General features: G+C 42.5%; 1 protein-coding gene and 1 pseudogene across 1 annotated transcript; both read right to left on the bottom strand.

Moving 5' to 3' along the window:
• Positions 1–1,007: 1,007 nt before the first annotated feature.
• Positions 1,008–5,092, bottom strand: LOC132475145 (extracellular calcium-sensing receptor-like). The gene is made up of 6 exons (XM_060076142.1): positions 5,022–5,092; positions 4,708–4,892; positions 3,551–3,570; positions 3,107–3,244; positions 2,814–2,937; positions 1,008–2,419 (listed from the first exon to the last, which is right to left on the bottom strand). The coding sequence occupies exons 1-6, from the start codon at positions 5,090–5,092 to the stop codon at positions 1,521–1,523; spliced, it is 1,437 nt and encodes a 478-aa protein (XP_059932125.1). The 3' UTR covers positions 1,008–1,520.
• An 8,311-nt stretch (positions 5,093–13,403) lies between these two features.
• LOC132475148 (extracellular calcium-sensing receptor-like) lies at positions 13,404–15,321 on the bottom strand (annotated as a pseudogene).
• Positions 15,322–15,914: the final 593 nt, after the last annotated feature.

A 15,914-nucleotide genomic window follows, 5' to 3' on the forward strand; every position in this document is an offset into this window, starting at 1 on the left:
ACAGGAAAAGAAAAAGAATGAAAGAGAGAAGAAAACAACCAAGAAGAAAACAACGTGTACAGTAACTCCACCACCAATGATGAGGCAGAAGATGGCCTGGAGAAGACGCACAGCAGAGAAAAGAAACGGGCTGAAAAGAAGAAAATGAGTGGAAATAAGAAGGGGGGCCTGAAAGGGTCAAAACAAACCAAACCCAAAAAGAAAGCGCTCTCCTGTAGCTCAGAAGAGAGTGACTTTCCAATTCCACTTAGTGATGCCACTGATTATGAGAGTTCAGATTTCCAGAGTGATGAAGATGATGGTGAAAAGGATCTGTCTGCTGGTGACTTTGTCATTGTGAAGTTTGAGTGAAGGTAAAAAATCCACATCCTATAACTATGTTAGATTGGTGGAGAATGTTGAAGGTGACGAGATCAGTGCAAAGTTTCTGAAGCAAAGTTGTAAGAGGTCTTTTGATGGAAAGCCCTTCTTCACATTTAGAGAGAATGATAAAGGAGTCATCCCTAGAGGTGATGTGCTCAAGAAACTACTCACAAAACAAAAACTTGGTGGTACAGCCAGAAGGGCGCATGCATTTACATTCCCCTGCAGCATTGACACGTGGGATGTTCAGTAGTGGGCCGGATCCGGGAAGAGATTCAGATGCAGATGATTAAGTGCTCATTTTGGAATTTTGATTTTGTTCTGAGTAGCCTATGTATTCATGTGGCGCTAGGCCTTTTTTAAGCAAATTGGCCTTTGATGTCGTAAACTATCTTTATGTAAACGACACACACCACAAAACTTGGTGGCACAGCCAGAAAGGAGCAGAAGTTCATGTTTCCCTGCTGCATTGACAAGTAGGATGTTGAGTTGTAAGCCCAGTAGGCTGGATCTGTGAAGTGTACGACTCAATTAGGTGTTCATGTGACGGTATAGGCATTGCCATAGCAAAGTGGCCTTTGATGTTGTTAAAACTTTGAATAAAAGTTAAACAAGTAATATGTATTGAATTTGTCTTGCTTTTATGTAGAATTATCATTTGTGATATTAAAATGATCCTTTTTACTTAAATTATCAATGGCACAATTTCCCCCAGTGTATTCTCTCTAATGGCACAACTGACACCGTACCAGGGGCAAGTTGTGCCACAAAACCACTTTTTCTTCTAAAGCTGTATTTCTCAAACAGTTTGTTTAAGATCCAAAGTAATTGTTCCCAGGAATGCACAACATCCTAAACTATATGTAGATATCTTAGTTGGAAGCATTACTGTTATCCCCTTGCTTTAAGGGCACTTTAAGTCAAACTTGGCACTACTTACCCCACTCTCCCCTAATGTAAAAAGACAACCATGGCCCACTCAAATATAGCATAATTTATGGACTTTAATCGTGACAAAAATTATAATAAAAATGAGGGTTAATGTACGACATGATTGAAATTACACTAGATTAGTCTTTTACTTGCCAATGCCAAAAATACCAACACTAAATATATACTTTGTATGATTCTAAAGGTTACATTAGCTTTTCTACATTTTACTTTTTACCCATTAAATGTTTCTTGGTGTTTTTCTCAGGCCTAAACAAAATAATAAAACATTTTGGAAAGAATATACAGAAAATCAATCCAAAACTTGAGGCTAATATTGCAAAGACCTCCACAGCTACAGTGAACTTCCCAGGGGAACTGATATAAGCTGGGATAAAAGTGATCCAAACAGCAGAGAATATGAGCATACTAAATGTGATTAGCTTAGCTTCATTAAAATTGTCAGGTAGTTTTCGTGCTAAAACAGCTAACACAAAACAAAATACAGCAAGGAGCCCAATGTACCCAAGCACAGCCCAGAAACCTAATGCTGAACCTAATGCACATTCTAGAATAATTTTATCCTTATAAGTGGTCAGGTTTCTAACAGAGAAAGGAGGCTTCAAAACCAACCAAATAGTGCATATCAAAACTTGAACAAATGTAAAAGATACTACAGTCATTCTCTGTTGTTTAGAGCCAAACCATTTGGCTACACTGCTCCCTGGTATTGTAGCTTTGAATGCCATCAACACTACTATAGTCTTGCCCAGAACACAAGAGATGCAGAGGACAAAGGTGATCCCAAAAGCTGTGTGGCGAAGCATACAGGACCAGTCTGAGGGACGGCCGATGAAGGTCAGAGAACACAGGAAACACAGAGTCAAGGAGAAGAGCAGCAGGAAGCTCAGCTCAGAGTTGTTAGCTTTCACTACAGGGGTAAATCTGTGCTTGAATAACACTATGGCTGTGATGATGGTCAAACAGGCTCCTACTATAGAGAATGCTGCCAAAATAATTCCCAAGATCTCATTAAAGGAAAGGAACTCAACAAGCTTGGGATGACAGAAGTTCTTCTCGGCATTGGGCCAGGACTCCTTGGGACATGGGGAACAGTCAGAAGAATCTGGAGAAAGATGTATAGTATGTTTTTATTGTTATTTTCTTGTACATAATTTCATTTAGAACTAGGCATGTCACCGCATGCCTAGTGTTTGTGGAAAATGTTTGTGGTTAAACAATGATGTCTCATTTTTGCCCCATTCACTTTCAATATTAAATAAGATTAATATTAATATCATTGTATCAAAAAAAAATTAATCATAGGAATGGCATATTAAACTGATATATGCACAGTTCTTTGCAATGGGCGTGGTTTTTAAACCTGCAACACTGGAGGGGGAGATAATAATCGAAAAATGAGGCGGATGAACAATAATACGAAAAATAATTATAAGAAACATGATTACAATACTGTGGCTGGCTTTGCAAGCACACTTATCAGGATTAGATGGTTATACCGGTAGCATTGCTTATCTCTCCTTCAGCACATGGTACACAGTCATAGCAGCATATCGGCTTTCCCTTCTGGAGAACCTTGCGTGTTCCCGGTTGACAGCTGTCACTGCACACGGACACAGGCACCTAATAAACACATAGACAAAAAGCTTTCCATGCAGTTTGGAAGCAGTTGTATTAAAGGGATCAAAGAATATGGTGTCCTCCCTGCCTGTATGCCACCATCTGCCCAACTGATTTCCCTTTTGATGTTGAACTTCTGGCCTGGAGAAAGGGACTCATCATAATGTCCCACTGTTACAAACTCCAGACCACCGTCCTCATTTCTCTTCCAGTTAATCAGCTCATAGAAGGCCACAGGGTCACCATTGGCATCAAATGAGACGTGGTAACCATTACGAGAGAAATTCACCCTTTTCAACTGATCAAGGACCTGTGTAGAAGAAAAAAGAGCGAAAACACAACAATTGTATGACTAAGGTATTGACAGTCAATAAAAAGCTGGCACCATTTTCAAGGGTTTGCTTTAACAATATTAATTATTGTTTTTAACCTGCACTGGCTCTACTTTCATGAATTGGTCACATTGCATTTTGGAGTTCATCTTCTTACACACAATATTGTGGATAGCGTGTGCTACTGCATAAACAGCTTTGTACACCATGTTTGTGATTCTGAGCTGAGAAGTGTCAGTGAATGGGTTCTGGAGCTTTTGTATATCTTCAGTTCCATCACACACCCTGTTCACTGAGCCAGCGCCTACAGAAAGAGAAATAGAACATTATCACTACAGATGTTGTGATGATGAAAAAATTATAATGGATAATGAATAATTATTAGTATTATTAGTATTAAAACATCATTAGCATGAAAGTATTTCAACACTTTTTCCAAGATTTCTCACGTTTTTTTAGCAGACAGTTGAATGCACCCTCCCAGAACTCAGAAAGCACGTGTGAAGCAGCCACCTTAGCAGGAGAAAGATCTAGAAGGTATTCTCTAAAACCTGGTATGTTAGATTGCGGAATAGCAAATCCAATAGCTCCTGCACAAAGGGGATATCTTAGAACCTCCGGATGGGTTACCCAGGCCTCACTGCCAATCCATTGGCGAGGAGGAGAAGGATGCACGGTCAGCTCCTCAAGCAGAACCCACAAGTCTCCTGGGGATGTAAATGCCACGACAACCAATGCTGTGGACCTATAGAGATTTCCAAATATAAATAAGGGCTACATACAAAACATTTTTTGTATTATTTTCTTAGTATAATAAAAAACATGATGAATTATGCTTTTAATTATAGTCTGGTTGAAACTATGGTTTTAAAAACATTCTTGGCATTTAAGTTATCTTGGTTTGCATTTTGTCATTGTTTTTTATAAATGGACAGATTCTGAATAATTAATGTATAAACCTGCGAATCACTTCAGCCACCTGTTGAATCTTGCTCTGTGGATCATATCTAGTGATTGATTCTGAGTATTCCACACAAATACCCTCTTTTTGCGCTGCTTGTAAAAAGGACGCCATCCCATTGTTGCCATAGTCTGATCTAGACCGGACAACGCCAATCCAAGTCCAACCAAAATTTTTCACAAGTTTGGCAAGCGCATCGGCCTGGAACTGATCACTGGGGATGGTTCTAAAAAAGGTTGGGTATTGTTTCTTGTCAGACAAACATGCACATGTAGCAAAGTGACTAACCTAAGGGAAAAAATGTAACATTACGATGCATTTTTACAAAATAGAGGCACAGAAATGGCAGAATTCTGCATAATAAAATAAATACTTGTGGAATTTCAAAAGGACCGATGATTCTTGAAAGGCTGATGGATGATGTGGATCCAGAATCACCAATAACAGCCAACACCCTTCCCGATTGCGAACACACTTTACTGTTTTTATACAAAGGCGGGTCATTAGTAAACTGGAAGGCCCCCTGCACGGCCATGGGCGCAGAGGAGCACGAATCATGGATTTTATAACCAAGCGCTACCCCCGGCAGAAGATCTGTGCTGTTATTGATCTCGTCGATGGCAAAGGCCATTGCACGAGAGAAGCGCAGTTCCCGGGTGTCCATGCTGTAAAGAAATAAAACATTTTAAAGATACACAAAAATATACTTTCATTAGGGTGTGTTTGCTGTTTAAGATATACATCACAATTAAAATACACAGCAACTTACTGTAATTCTTATCAGACCAACTCACCTTCCTGTGCATTTTAGAGGCTCTGGAAGGCTGGTGTAGTTTTTCTCCACTGTTTTCAAGTAGTAATGCATGTGGAAAGAACCCCCGATAATGTAATCCCCTTTCTGTGTAAATGCAGGTAGCTTAGGGGTACCCTGGAGCAAACAATCAACAGAATCAGTGGCATTGTCAGCATTAGATGAAGCCTCTACTCTCATTATTAGACCACCCACAGATTTATACAAAGAAAGCGCAAAACATAACGGAAATAAAACCCAAGTCAAGGTTGGTGTAAAGAATACTGCAACCAAGACAGCCATCCTTAAAATGAGCAGGCAAGTGCTTACGGGGTATTACAACTAGGCTATATAAATGATCAAATAGATGCTGCCCTCTTTCTGCATTACGTCAGATTCTGCACACAGGAGAATCCCAACTGCTACCAATGGATGTGAATCATTCAGTTGTTTGTTATTCATGGATGTTTTTTGAGTTTCTACATTTTAGACATGATGCATTTTCAATGACAAATGTTTTGCATATTTTATTTTAATGAATAAAAAGATTAAAGACACATTATATTATCCTCTTGGCCCTGTCACACATTTTAAAACACATATCATTTTTGCCACTTAACCCTTTCGTTCTGATGAGTAGCCTGTATTTGGTGAAACTCATGCACAAACACTTTCTTTGAAATACATATGTATGATTTCATACTAGAGTAAATAAAATAATTGTTGTCTACATTGTTATATATTTGTTATATCCTTCACTGCCTCTATTATGTAGAATAGCAGAGGGGAACCCTCAGGGCCTTCTACGCCTTCAGAGAAGGCCTTAAAAAATTCTGAACCAAAGAATATGAGTATTGATTCAAATATGTATAGATTAAAAAAGAAAATCTAACTGATTTAATTTAATACAATACATTAAATACATTTTCTCTCATCTATGTTCTGAAGTTAAGTTTACTGTCAAGTTCACATCCGCTATGAAAGGGTTACTGTCCTGAAACATGTTATCCAATCAGAATAGTCTGTCTCTATCGAAGCCCGGTTAGCTTGCTCATTAATTGGTTAGGACTTCACGAATCTCGGGGAAGGCCAAACTATGTGTTTTGGTTTGGAGAGTGATGGTAAAATTGACCAATCAAGGTTTGATTTTCAGTGGGCGGGACAAAAACAAAAGATCGTAGGCCTTCGTGAAGTCCGAACAGTGGGCGAGGCAGAGTGGTGAGATCGATGGCGGAAGACGAGAGCAACGTTGTGGCTATCTTGATACCATCGCCTTTTTCAAGGCGGCCTTTCACAGAAAAACTTAAATTAATAAAAAACGGAAGACCAACTCCAGAACAGGAATCAAAAGAAAAGGTTAAGACAGTGGAAAGGTTTTTCAAAACAGAAAATTATCAGAGATATCCATGGATGACAGGCTGTAACGCCTCGTGCCCACTACCTCCGTCCGTTGACTGATCCCCATTGACTTTGAATGGGGACGGACGCGCAATGCATTGTGGATCCGTCCGTTCCGTTGGTCCGTCAAAAAGTTGAAAAATGTTCAACTTTTTCGGCAGCGACGGATCCGTCATCCAATCAGATCGCGTATGCAAATTTAAGCACTGTGACGCGACTCGGGCTCTGACGATACTGGAAAGCGGGAAAGCGGGTCATCTTGCCTCGCAACAAGCAGGAAGAAGCGGGAAGAACCCGGCGAAGCGATTTGATTGGCTGACGGATGCCTCTGCAAAGACTACTCCCCCATCCGTCAGCCACGCCTTCCCACGTCCGTTGACTGACGGTGCAGTGGGCACGAAGCGAAACAAACAGGCTCTACTGCTGGAGTCTACTTTTTACAAATGACAAGTCATCCACTTGGGTCAGCGGCGGATTTGTCAGCCCTACAAATCGGACAAAGTCAGCCCAACGACATCAAGATTCTGCGGCACACCTGGAAGCGACGGTCAGTTTGAAAACTGACCTCCGCCTCTTCCCTTGACATTCACTGTCTGACAAACACACACCCTGTGCCGTGTTCCAATACCCGTACTGTCCGTACTTACTAGCCAAATTTTGAGTACGCAGTACGTTCCAATTCAGATCCGGCGTAAAGAAGTATACTTCAAGGACCCGGATGTCGTACTCAAAACGGGCTAATCGTGAAGTGTGGATAGAGTGGCGAAGTCACGCCCCTTCCGGTAGGGCTCATGGGACCTATGAGATCGAAAAATATGAATGGGTGTCAATGGAGAGAAAATAATTATTTTCTGGTCCCAGTCTTTATATGCCCTGGATTACACATATGTTGTTTGTGGATTTAAATGATAATTTTTCATGCAAAGAAAACTAAAAATGTTCGTGAAGAAGTTTGATAATTTTAGGTTTTATGTGAGGCCGCTTTGTGAACTACAGCTCTTCGCTGCTCTCGACGCATATGATATACGTCGCCACACCCGCCCTAGGAACTCGGCACAGAGATGGCGATCTCTCTGCCCCACTTCACCGCTTTTTCCAAGGGGAGGATAAAAGCATCGAAAGAGGTGAAAACCATTATAAGTCGGGGCACGTGCAGAGTTTCAGTTATGCCGATGGGAAGATTGTCGGTCTTCTCCACGCCAGTCGCAGGGAGCGTGACGTCACATACGAGCCGTGTAGTCTTTCTCGTTGTGTTTTCTCTACAGCCTTTATCTGAACAATTGCACAATAAACGGTCGAACTCTTAGCATGAAAAATTATCCTTTATATCCACAAACAACATATGTGTAATCCAGGGCATATAAAGACCGGGACCAGAAAATAATTATTTTCTCTCCATTGACACCCATTCATATTTTTCGATCTCATAGGTCCCATGAGCCCTACCGGAAGGGGCGTGACTTCGCCACTCTATTGAAGGACACTTTCCGTACTCAACGGCAGCCATCTTAGCTACGTAGCGGAAGAGGGCGGAGCCAGGCTGAGCCAAAGTCGGCGCATTTTCCACATAGCCTGCATTACAAACAAACAAACTACAGGGGACGCAACACCACAACTGTGAACTCAAGTATCTCGCTGGCAGAAGAACTGAACAGCTTCTTTGCCCGCTTCGAGACATCAAGGACATCACAGACCTCAGCTTCATCACCACCCCAGCCCCCACCAGCTCACAGCACCCACTCACTGACTGTACAGGTGCAGGATGTGAGACGTGTGCTTAGTGGAGTCAACCCCAGGAAAGCTGCCGGACCAGACGGACTTCCTGGGAAGGTACTCAAGGGCTGTGCTGACCAACTCTCACAGGTCTTCACAACAATTTTCAACCTCTCCCTGACACAGGCCATCATCCCAGCCTGTCTGAAGTCCTCCACCATCATCCCCGTACCCAAGAAATCAGCACCGGACACTCTGAATGACTACCGCCCAGTAGCACTCACACCCATCATTATGAAGTGCTTCGAGCGGCTGGTCCTACACCACATAAAAGCCTACCTCCCCCCCACCTTAGATCCTCACCAGTTCGCTTACAGAGCGAACAGATCCACCGAGGACGCCATTGCCATAGCCCTTCATGCTGCGCTGAGTCACCTGGAACACCGGGAGAGCTACGTCAGGATGCTCTTCATTGACTACAGCTCAGCCTTCAACACCATCATCCCGGCTATCCTGGTCTGCAAACTGTCAGCCCTGGGTCTCGACCCGCTCACCTGTTCCTGGATTAGTGACTTCCTCACAAATCGACCCCAGAAGGTGAAACTCGGTCCCCACTTCTCCTCCACCCGCACCCTCAGCACAGGCTCTCCACAGGGGTGTGTGCTGAGCCCACTCCTCTACTCTCTGTACACCTTCGACTGCAGTCCCACCCACCCCAGCAACACCATAGTGAAGTTCGCGGACGACACAACGGTGGTGGGACTGATCTCAGAGGGAGACGAGTCTGCCTACAGGGATGAGATCCTGAAGTTAACATCGTGGTGTTCAGACAACAACCTGGCATTGAACATCACAAAAACTAAGGAGATCATCCTGGACTTCAGGAAAAGCAGAGCAGACCCGGCTTCCCTCTACATCAACGGTGACTGTGTAGAGAGAGTCCACACCTTCCGCTTCCTGGGCACCATGATCTCTGCTGGCCTCTCCTGGACTGCCAACACGGCGGCGGTCGTCAAGAAGGCTCAGCAGCGGCTTCACTTCCTCAGGGTGCTCAGGAGGAACAACGTGGGAGAGAAGCTACTGGTGATCTTCTACCGCTCCACCATCGAGAGTGTTCTGACGTTCTGTATCTCAGTGTGGTTTTCACAGTGCACTGAGGCAGACCGGAAGAAACTCCAGGGAGTGATCAACACCGCACAGAGGATCACTGGCTGCCCCCTCCCCTCCCTGAAGGACATATACATCTCCCGCTGCCTAAGCAGAGCGGAGAGAATCACAAAGGACAGCTCACACCCTAGCTTTCACCTGTTCGACCTGATGCCCTCTGGCAGGCGCTATAGGTCCATCAGAACCAGGTCTTCGCAGTTCAGAGACAGCTTCTTCCCAAAAGCTGTATCCACCCTGAACACACACATGCACTGACCCCCGACTGACTGACCCCCCCCTAACCTCCCACTGCTGTATTGTACTTTACTTTATTTTACTTTATTATTTATTTTACATTATTTACATTTCTATTTGGTATACTGTTGTTCTTGTTCTATGTATATATTTATTTATTTTCTCGAATGCACCAATTGGGAAAGCTTACTAAAAATGTCGTTGTACTTGACTGAGTTTTTTTATAGTTTTTATAGCTTTTTATAGCTGCTAGGTGTAAAGAGTTCACCGTTCAAAGCGGGATGTTTATTGCGGGGGAGGAGCCGCGGCAGCAGTCGTGATCGTAATTTCCGGTTGGTGCACCACGGAGTACTCGATTTGGAACAGCACTCACATCGGAAAAATTAACGTACTCAAGTGAGTACGGATAGTACTCACTTTAAGTGTACTCATGGAAGTACGGGTATTGGAACACGGCGCTGGCCTTACATTAGCTGGGCGGTGCAAAACCCGCATACAGGCCCCTACAGGTTAAATGCAAGAAATAGCCTACATTTCCAGCCTGCACTTGTGACCTCATTTTATGTTTCCAGATTTTTCATTAGAGTATGTTTCTTGTTGCGGAGAATGTTATTGATGTTATGGTCTATTTGTTTAGGCTACATCCTTGTCATCGTTAATTAAAGGATTGCAGTTGTTATACGCTTTCAATTCAGCGTACTGTGTCTTTTTTTTCCGCGATGATTTCTTTTCTCAGCAATTAGGGCTGAGGTGAAGGCCCGGCTGTAGTGCTCAAGGTTCGCCACTGTAGAATAGGTAACATTCATTGGGGATTTATCTACTTGTGAATTGTGCATTTTTGGCATGTAATACGTTTAAGAGTGACTTGAAACTCAATATATGATTCTGGCTAAATACGTTTATATTCAAAATCAAAGAATTTGAGGAAGAGCCTTTTTTGTCAATGTGTTTTGTTAATTTGGTTATGAAACTGACTTCTAGAAAGTATTTATTTTAAAATAGTAGTGCACTGTGTTGGAAACTTCAGTTCCTTTTAATTGATCTTCCTTTGTATAATCCTTCTGTAAATATGATTTTTTTTTTTTCATGCGGCTGCTTGTCACGGCCTCACTTTAATAAAGAGATTCTTAGTCGCAAAGGGACTTCACTCCACACAGTGTGTACTAATGCATGAAGTTCTTTCTACCCTGTTCTTAATTCAACTCCTTTCCAAATTACTTCTTTACTACTACTACTACAATTTATAATAATTATTATTTGTAGTAGAAATATCATTCTTGGAAGTGGAAGTTCCAGAATGGTGGGTAAGGGAGGATAACTCATAGATGGGCATTAGAGGCGGCAGGGGGAACCACCACTGCAAGGCCTGGAAAAGACAAAGCCTATCCAAGAACAGTTGAAACTGTTTTCTACCTTGCTACGGAAATAGCCAGGGGTGTTCTCTGCCCATGAAGACGACTTTGGTTGCACCAGGGCAGTTCAACACCAGATCCCCACTGACACAGCATCCCCCATCCATGTAAAGTATAGGCCTGTTCCCCCTACATTGTACCCTGAGCTGCTACAAAGTACGTTGTACCATGGCATGATTCAAGAGAGTTCGATTCCCTGGGCCGCCACAATAATTATTGTAGGAAAGAAAGAAGGATCATCATCATCATCAGTTAATGCTGCGACTCATAAAGACCCCTCCCCTCTAAACAGGATTGAGGAATCTCTGACGGGCCACCAACAGGCAGTATGGTACACTACATTGGACCTAGCAAGCGGGTCCTAGCAGGTTGAGGAGAAGACCGCGTTTTCCACCTGACTAGGTCTGTATGAGCTCTCCCGGATGCCTTTCGAATTGTGCAACGCCCTTGCAGCATTCCAGAGGCTTATTCAGCGTTGGCTGGGAGACAAGGTACGTGACCACTTGCTTATTTATTTGGAAGAGTACTCACCTGACATTAAAACACACCTGCAACATCTTGGGGAGGTTTTCAAAGTTCTCCTTAGCCACAGCCTCAAACTACAGCAAAGGTACTGTCAATTCTTCTGACAGCAGATGAAATACCTCAGACAGGTGGCCAAGGGGTCTACACAGACCAAGAGAAGACGAGAGCTGTCCAAGACTGGCCAGTCCAACGTCAAACAAGTTTGCTCCTTTCTGGGCTTTGTGGGATATTACAGGTCTTTTATTGCTTCCTTCTCCAAAGTTGCCGTTCTCCTACAGAGCCTCCTCCATGGGTAATTTGGCTGCTCTACGACGCCTGTGACGTGAACAATGAATGCCAGACCGCCTTTCAGTATCTGAACTGCATTGCTCAGTGCACCCATTTTGGCCTATGCTGATTGGTATTGACCAAATGCTATGACCAGAACTACAGCTCCTTCAACTTGGAACTGCTGGGAATGAAGTGGGCCATAAAAGAGAAGTGTAAAGACTCTCTCTGGGGTCTTCGCTGTCGAAAATCCCCTGGTACACCTAGACACTGCCCGACTCAGCGCAACAAAACAGAGTTGGGTGGTTCAGCTGACGAACTTTCCTTTGACGTCAAATATCGGTCAGGAAGCGCCAACCGGAATGCAGATCTGTTGTCCAGGCTACCAGGAGTGTGGGGGTCAAACCAATTTGGGTGCCATTTGTGGCCACCCATGATGACCACCAAATAACCAGGGAGATCAGCGGGAGAGGCACGGGCTAGAATGGTAACAACAGGACCCTGACATACAACCACTCTGCCTCTGGGTGGAAGCAGATACGCCACCCACTGGCCAAAAGAAACGTTCACTCTCTCCACAGATGCACCAACTGCTGAAAGAGTGGGACCACCTGAAGTTGGATGGGGGCCACCAAGAACGTTAAAAAAAACAGACACCAGAGTGATGGGGCGCCAACTTGTCTACCCATCCAGTTGCACTTATGACATCTGGAAGGAGTATCAACAGCGGCAGGGCATACCGGTGTGGAGAAGGTCCTGACCATTCTCGTGCCATTCGTGCAACTCTCCATAAATCCAATGCAGTTACCCTCTTGAACTCATAGGGCTAGGTAACCTCTCCTTGGAAAGACCTGCAGAGGCCTTTCCGTACATCTTGGTAATCAGACTTGTTTTCGCGTTATGACCTAGCAGTACCAACCCAGGAACAGATACACATGCTAATGTATCTAGTGCCGACAGACATGTAGCTTTGCTTTTCCTTGTTCTAGCTTTGTGTTCTATCCAGGCTCTCTTGTCCCTCCCCCCCATTGCCAGTCATGAGAGGAAGCAGAGAGACCCCTTATCAATAAATTAGCTTAAAGGAAACGCAGGGGCCTCTGACTGAACTTTTAGGTAAACATTACCTTGAATGAAAGACATTCTTTCTGGAGAGGGGGTGAAACCGTTCTGGAAACTTTGGGGAGGGCTCAATCTGCAAGAAAGGAAACTGCTGTATGCATCCATCAAATAGGTATTTTCAACAACTGCCATGTGCTTATTTGCATTAGAAGTCTAATCTGTCGAGCAAACTTTAAATCTCATTAACAAATTGCCATTATTTTCAATAGGTGTTATCGATATATTGCAAATCACGTTAAAATGTGGTTTATTAATGAAAATGCAAGTATATGTAATAGTGTACAAATTAGCCATGACACATCAATTATAAGTTAAAGGTCTTTAATGATAAATCCTACTTTCATCATAGCAAATAATAGCTTTTGCAGGCAGTCAAAATTCTATACAGAGTGAGTAGGGTATTAGACACTACCCAATTGATGACGGAGGCGGAACCTGGTAGAAGAGCCAGTTGGGGTCTTCTACCGGACCTCCAATCACAATGCCACAAAGACCTACACTAAATAAAAACGTTGAATGTTTGTAAAAGTTTCTAACATTTATTTATTTATTTAGAAAATTATGAATACTTTTTAATTTTTACCCATTAAATGTTTCTTGGTGTTTTTCTCTGGCCTGAATATAATAATAAAACATTTTGGAAGGAATATACAGAAAATTAATCCAAAACTAGAAGCCAATATTGCAAAGACCTCTACAGCTACAGTGAACTTCCCTGGAGAACTGATATAAGCTGGGATAAAAGAGATCCAAACAGCACAGAATATGAGCATACTAAATGTGATAAGCTTAGCTTCATTAAAATTGTCAGGTAGTTTTCGGGCTAAAACAGCTAACACAAAACAAAATACAGCAAGGAGCCCAATGTACCCAAGCACAGCCCAGAAACCTAATGCTGAGCCTAATGCACATTCTAGAATGATTTTCTCATTGTAGGTGGTCAGGTTTCTAATGGAGAAAGGAGGCTTCAGAACCAACCAAATAATGCATATCAGAACTTGAACAAATGTGAAAGATATTACAGTCATTCTCTGTTGTTTACAGCCAAACCATTTGGCTACATTGTTACCTGGAATTGTAGCTTTAAATGCCATTAACACTACTATAGTCTTGCCCAGAACACAAGAGATACAGAGGACAAAGGTGATCCCAAAAGCTGTGTGGCGAAGCATGCAGGACCAGTCTGAGGGACGGCCGATGAAGGTCAGAGAACACAGGAAACACAGAGTCAAGGAGAAGAGCAGCAGGAAGCTCAGCTCAGAGTTGTTAGCTCTAACTACTGGAGTATATCTGTGCTTGAATAACACTACGGCTGTTACGATGGTCAAACAGGCTCCTGCTATAGAGAATGCTGACAAAATAATTCCCAAGATCTCATTAAAGGAAAGAAACTCAACAAGCTTGGGACGACAGAAGTTCTTCTCTGCATTGGGCCAGAACTCCTTGGGACATGGGGAACAGTCAGAGGAATCTGGAGAAAGATTTATAATACGTTTTATTGTTATTTTGTTATGCATAATTCATTTAGAACTAGACATGTCGCCCCATGTAGATTTCTTGACGAAAATGTATTTGGTTGCTTGAAACACCTCTTCATGTGCGCACTATTCCATGAGCATGCTAAAATGCTAATGCTATCAAGGCTTATGAGCGAGGACGCCAACTTTGAAGTCCATGGGCTGATTTGAATCAGACTTAAATTAAATTAATTAAACAATGATGTCTAATTTTTGCCCCATTCACTTCAAAAATTAAATAAGTTTAATATTAATATCGATGAAAAAATAAAATGTATAAAAAATGTAATCATAGGAATGGCATATTAAACTGAAATATATGCACTTTTTGCAATGGCCATGGTTTTTAAACTTGCAACACTGCAGTATGGAGATAATAATCGAAAATGAGGCAGAAGAAAAATACGAAAAATAATTATAAGTCACATAATTACAATACTGTGGCTTGCTTTGCAAGCACACTTATTAGCATTAGATGGTTATACCGGTAGTATTGCTTATCTCTCCTTCAGCACATGGTGCACAGTCATAGCAGCATATCGGCTTTCCCTTCTGGAGAACCTTGCGTGTTCCCGGTGGACAGCTGTCACTGCATACGGACACAGGCACCTGATGCACACATAGACAAACAGCTTTGCATACAATTTGGAAGCAGTTGTGTTGAAGGAATCAAAGAATATGTTGTCCTCCCTGCCTGTATGCCACCATCTGCCCAACTGATTTCCCTTTCGATATTGAACTTCTGGCCAGGAGAAAGGGACTCATCATAATGTCCCACGGTTGCAAACTCCAGACCACCGTTCTCATTTCTCTTCCAGTTAATCAGCTCATAGAAGGCCACAGGGTCACCATTGGCATCAAATGAGACGTGGTAACCATTACGAGTGAAATTCACCCGTTTCAACTGATCAAGGACCTGCGTGGAAGAAAAAAGTGTGAAAACACAATTCATGATTAAGGTATTGACAGTCAATAAAAAGCTGGCACCCTCTTCAAGGGTTTGCTTTAACAATATTAATTATTGTTTTTAACCTGCACTGGCTCAATTTTCATGAATTGGTCACATTGTATTTTGGAGTTTATCTCCTTACAGACAATATTGTGTATAGCGTGTGCTACTGCATAAACAGCTTTGTACACCATGTTTGTGATTCTGAGCTGAGAGGTGTCAGTGAATGGGTTCTGGAGCTTTTGTATATCTTCAGTTCCATCACACACTCTGTTCACTGAGCCAGTGCCTACAAAAAGAGAAACATTATCACAACAGATGTTGTAAGAATGAAAAAAATATAATGGATGATGAACAATTATTATTATAATTATTAGTAGTATTAAAACATCATTAGCATGAAAGTATTTCAACACTATTTCCAAGATTTCTCACGTTTTTCTAGGAGACAGTTGAATGCACCCTCCCAGAACTCTGTGAGCACGTGTGAAGCAGCCACCTTAGCAGGAGAAAGATCTAGAAGGTATTCTCTAAAGCCTGGTATGTTAGAATGCGGAATAGCAAATCCAATAGCTCCTGCACAAAGGGGAAATCTT

This window comes from Gadus macrocephalus, chromosome 16 (assembly GCF_031168955.1).
Source record: "Gadus macrocephalus chromosome 16, ASM3116895v1".
Taxonomy (NCBI): domain Eukaryota; kingdom Metazoa; phylum Chordata; class Actinopteri; order Gadiformes; family Gadidae; genus Gadus; species Gadus macrocephalus.

What these genes read in the sequence shown, in the direction of transcription:
- LOC132475145 (XM_060076142.1), bottom strand. Translation starts at nt 5,092, where the DNA reads ATGCATTACTACTTGAAAACAGTGGAGAAAAACTACACCAGCCTTCCA. An exon ending in GCGCTGGCTCAGTGAACAGG is followed by an intron (nt 3,245 to 3,550) that starts GTGTGTGATGGA and finishes TCTTCTACACAG; the next exon opens with GTCCTTGATCAGTTGAAAAG. An exon ending in GTGGTCTGGAGTTTGTAACA is followed by an intron (nt 2,938 to 3,106) that starts GTGGGACATTAT and finishes TGTGTTTATTAG; the next exon opens with GTGCCTGTGTCCGTGTGCAG.